This window comes from Trichosurus vulpecula, chromosome 8 (genome assembly GCF_011100635.1).
Source record: "Trichosurus vulpecula isolate mTriVul1 chromosome 8, mTriVul1.pri, whole genome shotgun sequence".
In the NCBI taxonomy this organism is placed as follows: Eukaryota; Metazoa; Chordata; class Mammalia; order Diprotodontia; family Phalangeridae; genus Trichosurus; species Trichosurus vulpecula.
The window spans coordinates 176,397,891-176,410,575 of NC_050580.1; the positions used below are offsets into that span (position 1 = coordinate 176,397,891).

The 12,685-nt window shown below is 43.1% G+C and overlaps 1 protein-coding gene across 1 annotated transcript in view; it reads right to left on the reverse strand.

Annotated features, from left to right (window-relative positions):
• The window catches only part of LOC118828140 (dehydrogenase/reductase SDR family member 4-like), a 30,765-nt gene extending 21,446 nt beyond the window's left edge, over positions 1 to 9,319 (reverse strand). Inside the window, exons 1-3 of the mRNA XM_036734559.1 lie at positions 9,058 to 9,319; positions 6,449 to 6,626; positions 598 to 699 (exon numbers count right to left, since the gene is read on the reverse strand). Coding sequence (XP_036590454.1) covers positions 598 to 699; positions 6,449 to 6,626; positions 9,058 to 9,197 — 420 coding nt within the window. The 5' untranslated portion in view covers positions 9,198 to 9,319. The remainder of the gene's footprint in view (positions 1 to 597; positions 700 to 6,448; positions 6,627 to 9,057) is intronic.
• Positions 9,320 to 12,685: the final 3,366 nt, after the last annotated feature.

Genomic DNA, 12,685 nt, shown 5'->3' on the forward strand with positions numbered 1-12,685 from the left:
GTTATCCAAAAGTATGTTCATTTTGGCAACTGAAGGGGAGAAGTGTGGGTCTCTTAGTTGAATGGTCGATTATGTGTCATCGTCAAAATATGTTCCAAATGAGTCATTTGGGGTATTGCATAGTGTATTAGGATTGGAGCTTGGAGCATTTGAATTCAAATCTACCCTCTGATACTACCTATGTGATCCTGGGCAAATCCCTTAGCCTGTCTCTCAGGCTACTAAGTCAACCCTGCATCTGTGGATGGATTCCCCACACAGGGAATTTCCTACTCTGATGAAATCCAAAGTTCCTTTATGTTGTAATCTCTCTCATATATGTCTCTCATGGATATTGTCTACAGAAGGATGTTGAGGTCCAATTGGGGAAGATAGGCAAAGGAAGTAAGGACAGACAAATGGAAAGGGAAGAAACTGAAGAGAAATAGGAAGGATGAACATAATACAAGGGCACACAGGGTGAGTGGGGTCTTCCAGGGTAACATTTGGTCTCCTGAGCTGTAGATGAGTCATTTGTTCTGAAGAGAACTAAACTTTTCCTTGGTAAAATAGACCATTTTCAAGGCTCACCTCTTTGGTGCTTTAACCCTTTCTCACCTTGTCCCATATCTCCTCACTGGTGTCCACCAGGTTGCCAAAGCAGGGTTTGGCAGCAGCATTGGAAACCAAAATGTCAATACCTCCATGGCGGTCTATAGCCTGGGAAAAGGAATACGGTCAGAGCCAGTGATAAGGGTAAAGTGAGGGATGCTCAACTGGAAACTCCCTCACCAGTGGAGATCAGCTACTCATTACTCGATTATCATTGTATTAATGAGTTATCTGTGATAACCATGGCTTTTTCATGGTCACATAGCCAATATGTGTCAGTGAAAGGTCTTCTTAACTCCTAGGCCATTCCTCTGTCCACTCTACCATAGCACCTCACTCTAAACGCTCTTCCCTTAGTTTTTGTGAAATTACACAGTAGTACCTTGTTAAACTATAATACAGAGTTTATAACTGTCACCTTTGACAATTTCTGGGTTTCATTGATTACCAGGATTTGGTGCAAATGCGGACCTCATCAACTTGCTCAGGTGATGCCACTTTTTCAAGTCAATATTTTATTCCAATAAGTATTTAAAATTATACAAAGTCACATATACACTAATCAAATTCAAATGTAATAAATCCATTCAATCACAGTCCTTCCCTTCTCTATCTACCAAAAATAGTTTTTAAAGTGATTTCAGTAAAACCTGTCTAGGAATGTGTGTGTAGGGAAATAGTCCTGCAATCCATGCCATTCACCCATAGATGCATCTTGGGCCTATTAACAGTATTATATGCAATGGCCTGCTGTCAAGGCAGCCACTCTTGCAGAAAATATTAGATAGTCTTTCTAAAGAGGTTTTACTATATTAACATCAAAGAGCATTGTGCAAAGTGGTGTTGTCAGAGAAAGATTGTATGAAGGGAACTCCCCCTTCGCCTGCCCACATACACACACAACCTGAGCCACACAAGCACAAGACTGTAAGTCCATACACTGATTTTCCTGACTAGCTTTTGTAATATAGATTAAATCCTATTACAACTTGCTTCTTGGAGTCATGATCATGTGTAAAGGAAGTACCATGGACAGATTGTGTTGCATGTGTAGACATTCTGGAACTGGTTCTGGTCAGATAACTGAGTGGTAAAGAGGAAGCTTTTTGTTTTACTCATTTAGTGATTCCTTTGCATGAGCAAAGGCAACTGGTGGAAAATTGTTGAGATGGGGAGAAGCTATGGGGTCCTCTCCCCTCTGAGACAATATGGTTCTGTGCGAGGGTGTTGTTCCTTCACCTCTTTCTCATTTGAAGTAAAGGAGGTTGGAGTTTCCACGAACTTGCGAATTTCTAAAGGTCCAGACGTTGACTCAGCATCCCTGAATTCTAGAATCCAGAGGGTATTTGGGTGTTCAGTGCAGCACTGATTACCCAAGGAGTGGCCTTTGGGACCTCAGCACCATAGTGCTGACACAAGACTCACTTTTGGACCAGAACTTGGAGGGACCAAGAATAATATATGGGAACTGAGTTAGAGCCTATTCTCCCTGGTGACCAAGGCAGTACAAGGTAGTGTACTGGACTGACAGTAGGAAGACCTAGGTTTAAATCTTACCTGAGATACTTAATTAGCTATGTGACTTTTGGTAAGACACTTAAACCTTCTGTGCCTCAGTTTCCTCATTTGTAAAATGAAAGGGGTTACTTGATGGTCTTTAAGGTCCTTTCCAAGTCTAAACTTATGATCCCCATTAGATTTAGCTCAGCTTAAAATTATGTAGCATTTAAAAATATCATAATTAATAACTGTTGTTTTCTGGCTTTGCTAAAGATTGATGTTTTGTGGGAAACGTGTATATTAATGGCAAAGCATGCTGATTTATTCTCAGTCAGCTATTCACATGGGAAATTTAACTTTTTGGGCAGTTTACCACTAGCCACCTGTTGGCAGTTACATAAGCATAGTGCCTAGAAAATAAAAACCACTGGAGGACTAATCCTGGGAACACAAAGCTATAACACGACAGCAAATGTCACAGATGTCACAAACTTCTTTTCAACCTGTCCTTTGACCAATTACAGCTCTCGTTGGCTTTATCCCAAAATTTAGCACTTAATGATATAATGTGCTGTAGTCTTTGCCATTACTTTAGGGTGATCTATCCAACTAGGTCTAACCCAATTAACCCTAAATGAGCTCTTCTGTACAGCCCAATAGTGCCTAGAGGAATGGTGGGAGCGGAGAAGGGAAGGAAATAAACATTGACATGGTACCTACTATGTGCCAGGCACTGTGCTAAGTGCTTTCCAAATATTAATTCAGTTGCTCCTCACAGCAACCTTGCAAGGTACGTCCCCATTTTACAATTCAGGGAACTGAGGCAAACAGACTAATTGACTTGGCCAGGGTCACACAGCTAGTAACTGTCTGAGTCCAAATATGAACTCAGGCCTTCCTGATTTCAGGCCCAGTGCTCCATCTCTGTGTTGCCTAGCTACCTCTGACAGGGTCTGGAGCATTGCTAGGTACAGAAAAGGTAGAGGGGCAAGGAGGTATAGCAGATAGCATGCTCAACTTGGAATGAAGTTCTTGGTTCAAACCTCTCTCTCTCTCTCTCTATCTCTTTTCTTTTTTTGGAGGTGGGAAGGCAGGGCAACTGGGGTTAAGTGACTTGCCCAAGTTCACACAGCTAGTAAGTGTGTCAAGTGGCTGAGGCTGGATTTGACCTCAGGTCTTCTTGACTCTAGGGCCAGTGCTCTTCTAGCTGTGCCACCTAGCTGCCTCCCAAATCCCTCATTGATAATTATGATTTAGCTCCATGATTATAGGCAAATTACTTAACTGATCTGAGAGCCTCGGCTGCCTTATCTTTAAAATGGACATAATGTTACCCATTACTAATATACACCTTAGGGTTGTTGCAAATGATGCGATGTATGCATTTTACAAACTTTGAAGTGTCATCTAAATGTCAATTACTACTACTTGTATCATTATCCTTATACATAATTATTATATATTGTCATATATAATGTTACCTATTATTATGAGCCGTTAGGTAGCATAGTAGATAGAGCTCTGGACCTGAAGTTAGGAAGATCAGAGTTCAAATTCAGCCTTAAGATACTTCCCCAATTTTTCTTCTTAGAATCTCTGATTTTCTTCAAGATTGACCTCAAATGGTAATGTCAACAGGAAGCCTTTGAATTCTATCCTCATCCTAACAGTCCCATATACCTGTCTATGGCTTTGTCTCCTGCACTGGAATGTAAACTTGAGGACAGGAGTTGTTTTTGCTTTTTCTTTGTATCCTCAGAATAAGGTAAAATACTTAATGTTTGTGGATTGGTTTATTAATTTAGGCCAGGACTACAGATAAGGTGAAGATTATCTGGCAGAACCTGATAAGACGTTTTTGTAGGTAAAGGTCATTGCAGTGAAGGGAGCAGGCCCTGGGAGATTTCTCTAAATTGTGATAGTAAGTAGTATACAAACTGTAGTCTGGCACCCATCCTTAGGCAGACCTCTGGTGGCTTCTCAGTGCCTTAGAATCAAATACCAACACTTCTTGGTCTTGTGTCTACAGAATTGTTCTCTGATCAGCTAACATTGGTATCTGCCTTCATTTCATTTTACACCCTAGTCCCTTACCAGTCAAAGATGACTTTCTTTACATTCTACATATCTGGTTCTTCATCACACACACCTTTGCTAAAATGGTCTCCTATCCATGGCACAACCTCCCTCTTCCTGTCTACCAAACTGTATTTCTGCCCTTCTTTTAAATAAAAATCCAAGGCTCTCCTCCAGGAATCCCTCTCATTAGGTGCATTGCCTTTCTAATCTGTTAGGCTCTGCATTCTACTCTAGGGAGGAAACGTTCCCTAAGAGGGAGGTTGAAGGGAGGCATTCCTGCCACATCCCCCATATTCTGTCCCATAACTGGACGGGTAAGTCAGCAGTCTCCAACTGTGGTTGGAAATATTGGGGTTTTTGTTTGGCAAGCCCCTTTCAACAACAATGACAACAAAATATGTTGTGAGCCCCCAGGGTAGTTTAATACACAACTCAAAATATGCTGCAATTATTTACCGTTTAAGGCTCCATTAAAGAATTTTAACACAAATCCCTTAGATCACAGTCATGAACCCCTTAGGGTTCCACTAAATGGGAACCATTTGTCTAAGTACCAAATACTGCATGTTAGACATTTCACTCTGGAGGCCAAAGTAGACCAGTATTACAGTGGGTGCCTGGGGTCTCCTCCTTTGCTAACATGGCATGTTATGGCAGAATGTAAGCAGGCAACTTGTGATAGACATTCCCTCCCTTGGAAAATAAATCTGCTTTGGGGGGGTGGTGGGGGAAGGAGGAGCTGTCCTCTTCAGATCTCCATGAGCAGTAGCTCCAATTTATAAGTTGGGAAATTTTTTTTTTGTTGTTCTATTTAAAAATACATATTTCTTTTATATTTATGAAATAAAACAAGCATTTCCATAACCTAGTGGAATAAAGATGACTGCACATGCAACTGCAAATTTATTAGGTATAACTTGCCATTCCTTTTAAATATATAATAAAACACAAAATGCGTTGTGAATGCATTTGTGTGTCCATATTTGTGTTGAGAATAAGCTTATATGCCTTATCTGCTCTGTTAGAGCAGATTCTAGAAACTTCTTTGAGAGCTAGGATAGTGGTTGGTTAAGATAGGTCCTAGGTCTCTGATGTATTTATTCCACTGGTGAGATTCTAGGTCAGGGCTTCTTAACCTTTCTGGTATCATGGATCCCTCTGGCTATCTGGTGAAACCTGTGGATCTTTCTCACAATGAGGTGCTTAAATGCATAAAGTAAAATTCTTAGGCTTGCAAAGGAAACCAATCACATTGAAATAGTTGTCAGAAAACCACAAGCACCACCCAAGTTGCTTGTCTCCTCACCTCCCTCCTACCTTACAGGTTACTGCTGCAAAGGAAATCTAAAGTCTGGATCCTCTGCAAGGGCAGGTCATCCTGAAAATGTTCTCTGTGTTTACTATGTGGTATATTGTAGACTAGGCAGCTAGATGGCTCAGGTGACAGGATGCTGGGCCTGGAGTCAGGAATACCTGAGTTGAAATCTGGCCTAAGATACCTGGGCAAGTCATTTAACCCTGTTTGCCTCGGTTTCCTCATCTGTAAAATGAGCTGGAGAAGGCAAACCACTCCAGTATCTGCTAAGAAGGCCATGTGGACAGTATCGTCCACAAGGACATGACTGAACTACAATAACGATATAGTAGACTGGGAGTTAGGACACCTGTGTTCTGTCCCATAACTCCTCCACTAACTATGAACCCTTGGATAAATCACTTAACTTCTCTGGAACCTAGTTTCTGCATCTGTAAAATAAAGGAAATGGACTAGATCAGGGATGTCAAATCTGTGGCCAGCTACACTCTCCAGTGTAGCCTGAACCAGGGTAAAATGGAATTGGGAAATATTTAACAAAATGAAGAGAATTACAATAAAACATAGATAAGATTACTTTTTAGAACTAAATCAACATGCAGCCCACAGGGATCCTTATGTATAGCTTAGTAGCCCCCATCGTATTTGAGTTTGACCCTATTAGACTAGATGGTCTCTAAGCCCCCAGTAAGTTCTAATTATCTATAAACCTATGGAAAAGGAACTTGGACTAGGGTGCCTCTGGATGCTTTTTGATTAACCGAAGAAAAACGCTATGCAAATGCGCATTCTTTTATATGGGGAGAAGTTATTTAGGCTAATCGTTAGCTCTCACATCTTATGTAATACATGGGACAGTAATACTAACTAAGTAATAATGAGTAATATATTAATATAGTTGGACTTTAGAAAGGAAAAGGGATGCTCTCTCCCTCCTGTTGGCCTTGTGTCTCTGCTGCTCACCGTGGCCACTAGTTGTTTTCGATCCTCGGCCTTTGCCACATGGCACACGGTGCCCGTCACACTCAGCCCCTCCTTCTGGAGCGCTGCCACAGCTTGATCCACATTCTTCTGCTTTCGGCTGCTCACGATCACATGGGCCCCATCACGGGCCAGACGCTGAGCAATGGCAAAGCCGATCCTGGGGGTAGAGATAGGAGGAAGATGCTGTTCTAGTCCCAAACCAGCCTGGCCAGTCCCTTCGCTTTGTCCCAACCTGAGCCTGAGGTAAGAACTGGAGTTATATTTCACTGGATCCTGCACAGAGAGTGGACTCCATAGCCTATAGGAGGCTGTAAGGAAGGAGGACAGAGGCAGTAAGCTGAGTAGTACTTAGAACTCAGTACTGAGTACTTAAGCATAGCCTAAAGATTGATTTTTGGTGTGATTTGATGAGATGACACATAGACCCTTTTTCCCGCCAAATATCTTCTGGGCCAGCTGGAAATGTCATTCATTTGTTGGGGTTAAGCCTTGCCCTTCAAGAATCCCTTTCCGTCTATACTAGGTGTCCATGAACTCTCTCAGGTATCCATGGATAGATTTCCGGAGATCTATGAACCTCCTGAAATTAAAAAATAAAAACACCAAAAAAACTCATATGGGGTGAAGTACATCTTTATTTCTACTAACCTAGATCAAAAATTTAGTATTTCTCTCAATTATTTGAAAAACATTATTTTGAGAAGGGGTCCATGGGCTTTGCCAGAATGCCAAAGGGATCCATGACACCAAAAAGGCTAAGAACCCTTATTCTAGACAGAATCCAGGCTTAATACACCATCTCCTTATTTCTGCTGCAGGGTACCTAGTGTGTGGGGAAGGAGAATGGAGGACTGAGCTCAGAAGGTCAGGTACACTGCTTTCAGGCTAAATCTGTGATACCTATCATCACAGTCTAGATTCCTTTTTAGATGGTCCCTGGGCATGCTCAGGACTTGAATGAAGACCCACAGAGATACCTGGGAAACATGACATCCACAAGGGACCCTGAGTCCCTCTCACAGTGGGTTGGTAGAAGGAACCAGACATAATAAGACAGAAGGAAAATGGAAGGAGCTTGGGACCATCAGAGATGAGTCACCTCTTTTGGGAGCTCTGCTTGGCATTTTACAATCCCATGCATGGGTCAGCAAATGGCGTCAGAGGCTGGCCAATCATATATCGCTTCACTGTTTTCTTGGACTCCCCTCAATAACTCCATAGGGCCTATTTTATCCATTAAATCCCCAAATGTAAATGTAATCCGCCTTCCACTGAACTCTGATATTATCCACAGCCCCAGGAAGGCAGAAGTAGCCTCTGATAGTTTGGGAACATGGGTACTGAAGGGAGGGAAGCAGGCAGCCCTTAAGTGGGACATTACGATGGGGAACTCCTGCCACTTAGATGGGAAGGGGGAGAGGAGAATGGCAAAGGAAGGGTAGAATCGGATATGAGGAGTAGGCAAGGTGGGATACTTTTAAATATTATTTTTCCATATGCACATATTTTAGACACATTGTTACAGTGAAGGCCTGTTGCTTCTGGGGGACAGGATCATGCAGGATGTACAATTTTCAAACCTTGCCTCTGTGTGTTTGAATTTCTTAGCTTGGCTCTGTTGACATGGCACAGGAGCAATTAGCATAGGCAGTGTTGGCACTAGTTATTTTAGGGAGACAAATTATTTTCTCATACCAAGGGTGGCAATCAAGGGCAGATGGGGAGGACCTATAATAATAAAATCATAATTAGCATTTGTGTAGCATTTAAAGGTTTGCAAATCGTACTACATATTATCTCTTCACAGAAGCCTTGTGAGGCAGGTGTTCTTATACCCATTTTAGAAATAAGATAACTGAGGATGACAGAAATGACTTACCTGGGTCCCACAGTTTCTTAGTACCCCAGGCAGTTTTCAATCTGAGGTTGTCCTGATTTCAAGTCCAACGCTCTGCTATAACACCTAGCTACATTTGGGGTGCCAGGAGATTGTAATGAGAAATTGAGTCTAGGGATAGGATTCGGTTCCTAGGGTTTGGAGTGGGTTGTGTGTATGGGAAGCGCTAATTATCAAGCAGTCTACAAACACCTATGAAGTCCCCACTATGTGTATTAAATCCCTACCCTGTGCTGGGGGTTGAGGGTGCAAAGAGGAAAGTGAGACTGTACCTGCCCTTAAAGAGCTTATCTTCTGGTAGCAAAGAGAATGAAAACAGGAGGTCTCTGGCAGGAGAGTGAAGGTCCCTAAGGTGAGTGACAGTTAACAGGTGAAAGGGCAAGAGAGTAGGAGGGAAGGCTCAGAATTATTAATGTCCTGCAGGCAGGCTGTGGATGGGGCATAGAGGAACCAGGACTGGACCTAGACTGAGCAAGCCCTGAGTTCCAATCCTATCCCTAGCTGTGACGATGGGTATGTCAGGTATTGTTAGTGCATCCATCTAGTAACGTTCCCCCTGCCTGGTACCCCCATAAACTACACCCTTTTATGAGGCACAGTTTAAAGACCAGCGTCTGCAGGCTATCCCGTAGAAGGGGAGGCTCTTCCAGTCTTTAGTTTCTGGGGACTTGCTGGGAAGACACTCACTCACCCATCAGTGGAGGCAGTCACCAGGGCTACTTTGTTCTGTAACGGCCCCTGATTGCTTCTGAAAGTTCCAGCAGCCTGGTTGCTCATGTTGACAGATTTCAAGATCTTAAAGCAAGTAGTTGGCAGGAAGGCTCTAAGCATATTGCCGTGCAGAAATGGACGACTTACTCAACATGCAAAGGTACAAACAGACTAGCCTCCCAACCTTAGCTGGGCTGGTTTACTTTGGTTTGGGTCCCTCCCCCTACTTCCCAGGCTTCAAAATTAAAGTGTCAGAGTAGTGGTAGTGGAGGGGGAGAGAGAGGAGCTGGTAATTATCCGGAATTATCGTGGGAATGGAGCAAGTCATGGGCTCCGCCTGCTGGCACACCGAGAACCTAATTGGCCTCTTGCTACCACTTGGCTAGAGGGAAGCTCTTGTCTGGGTCCCACCCTCTGCTCCCTGTCTGCAGGTTCACTCTGTTCAGAGCTGTGCTCTGGAATAGGCACTAATCATTCATTCCAATACGATTCAATTGATTTTGTTTCAACAAGCATTTATTACATTTATTAAGGGGATACTAGATATTGAGGACAGAAAGAAAAAAATGATATAATTTTTACCCTCAAGGAGTTTACATTCACTCCAGGGGGGTGGAGTTAGTGATGGAGATAAGTGAGAGATCAAGACAAAAGTTTTCTGGGAAACTTTTGAGGAGGGAGAGGACACTGTGTGTAGGGAAGAGGAGGCATCTGACCTGATCCCTCACTGAAGATTAGGAAGGAGTGTATTCCAAGGCATGAAGGACTACCTGCCTGAATGCAGATTTACTAAATTACATAGTCTCGTGTCTTTCTGAGAGAAGCTCTGGGGAGGACCTCACCTGCCCTCACAACATGCATGTCGAATTCAAAGTTCCCACGGCATTTGAGTGGCTGGTACCTTGTGGTGAGGGAGAAAAAGACAAAGATTTTTATTTTGTTGCTTGGGATTGCAAGATGACAGTGTTAGTTAGGTATAGGCGTTTGACACTGATTTATTTCAAATAACACATGTCTGTATTAGTCAAATCAAAGGACGTGATATGGGTAAATTTTCCTAGACGTCCTTCTGAGTTGAGGCCTGGGAGCCCCTGTAGAGCTCTGTGGGTCACAAATTGGGGTGGGAGGAACCATGAGCTTGCTTTCTTTTTAAGCAGGAAAGAAAACCGTTTGGAGTAGCAGATTGTGGTGAAGCCTGCCGTGCCCTGTTTCCTTTACTGTAGACATCCAGCTCTGAGAAAGTCCATTCTGGGATAAGATACAGGCCAGGTTTTCTCTGAAGCCTGTTCTCGCACTTGGACTGATCACTCAGGATGTGGGCTGGCCAAACCTCCAGGGAAAACAAGTGCTCTCTCCAAACCCCCTGGGCACACAGGTGCTACTCAGGATGTGGGCTCTCCAAACCCCCTCATCACACACATGCTAAACACCACCTGTGTGGGCTGTTAACATGATATTGTTATGGCAAAAAGGAAACAAAGCACGAGGATGTCATGCAATGTAACAAATGTTTCGCATGAGAACTTGCTGATTCTGCTTGACTAACAGGTATATAATCCCTTTCCCTCAACTTAATAAACGGAATTGTGCTATACTCTTCTGCCTGGCCTGTGTATTCTTTTAGCTTTCCAGGGCATTCAGCCATCTCCGGCCATTCCGTGCCACAGCCGCTGGCAGCAAGTGGTGCCCCAACAAGGGACCCTGAAGCAGACGGGTTCAGAGGACAGAGGCTCTGAAAGAGTGAGTCTCCCGTGGAGAGGCCCTCACAAAAACGGAGCTCTGGTTGGTAAGCAGAGTTGACTAAGGTAAGGTCGATAATCTTTCCTGTCTTTTTCTTTCCCTTTCCTATTCTAAGGTATCACCAGGCTTATACAGTGACTAGATAGATGGGGCAGATGCAATCGGGAGAGAGAGACTGAGAATACTATAGGAAAGCCCTAGAGAGGCTAGTAAGAGAGAGAGAGGTCTCTTTTTTTTAAACAGCCAAAAATCTCTGTTTATTACATATGTGGAAAATATTATACTATTTTATATCATTTTTAATTTCAACTAGACTCAGAGCCTGAATTAATGAGTAACAGGAAGAAGATCCAGGACCTGGGTTTCTTTGTTCTCTCTAAAAGTTTGCTCAGGAAATACCCCTACCTCTGTCAACAAGACCAGATTAGACTGACCTAAGGACATTCTTACCCCTCTTAACCATTAAATGAGACCCTAACCCCAACCCCAAGAGAGACTACCTCGATTAATATTAACTGACCTTTGTCAACATTTTACAACCCTATTCCATTAAGGAAAATCCTCTCCTTGAATCATGGTTAAACATACATGGGGGTCATAAACATGAGGTAATACTGGCTTGCTGGGTCTGCTAAAATAACATATACAAGTTTTCTCATTCCTTTGTTCAGACGGCCAGAGCTTGCGCTCTGACTCCTTGTACGTACAAGTAAGTTAGCCTAGCTATGTTTTAAGGGAAAATGATAAACAATATGTATTTTTCTATCACCTAGCTCTGTTGTTTCCTTCCACCAAACTTTCAGGTTTAACATTTATGGTGCTGTGACTTGGATGGAAATGATGGAAACAGGACAGCGCAGCCCAACCTTGCCAATGCTTTGGGCACCATAGGATTAATTTTTCCTGGAATTTTGGGCTTGAAAAGGGGGGGGGGTAAGTTGTCTCCATTCCCAGCTTCCAAAAAGGACTCCCACAAAATTGGTTGACGTCTGAAAATTCCCTTTAAGCTAGCTCTGGGGGCAGGGATCAAATCTGTGGTCAAATGCACATAGATCCCCTGGAAACACTGATTGATCTAGAAAATTAGCTATGGATCAGTCAAAAATTAGAATTAGAAGTCCAACTGTTGCTCCACTCCCTCCACCCTATTCCTCACCCCTCCCTCCCTTCCTTTCCTTGGAGGTCCGGATCCAGGGGAGAAAAACTGCACTTTGCTGTTACCCCCTCCCCCTCTGCCTCCCAGTAAAGGCTCTGATCCGGAAGGAGGTAACTCTGTTCTGCTACCATTGCCTTCTCTCTTCCCTCCCCCTTTTCCCCTTTCCCTTAAGGGCTCTGTTTTTGCCTTCTGCCCTATTCCTGCTTCCTTGCCTTGAAGGCTCTGATTATGGGGAGGATAAATGAATTTTATCCTTACTCCTAGCCTTCCCTTACCTGCCCTAGTCCTCCTCCATCTCCCCTTTCCCCCTTCCTAAGGGATAGGATATGGAGAATCAGAAAAATCAGGAACACCAAGGCTTCCCCAAAGACCATAGGGGTGCTAATAGCCAACTCCTGAAAGCTTCTAATTCTCTGTTGTTTAAACTCTGAGCTCAGTCTGTATTTGTTCTGTATTTGTTTTGTTAATTGTCTATTAATTGTCTGTGTGAGAGAGTTTGCTCTGTCTATACTGTGTAAAATCTGAAACGCAGGGAGCCAGAGAATTCTAAGGCTGCAGTTAGGGAAACAGAGACTCTTTTTTTTCTTTTTCAAAGTCTGGTCTGGCCAACTGGAGTTGAAGAAAAAAAATAGAGCTGAAACTTTTTAGCATCTTCTGGGATTGATTATTCATTAAAAGTTTGGAAACTGGTTAGTTGGATTTTGGAACAGAA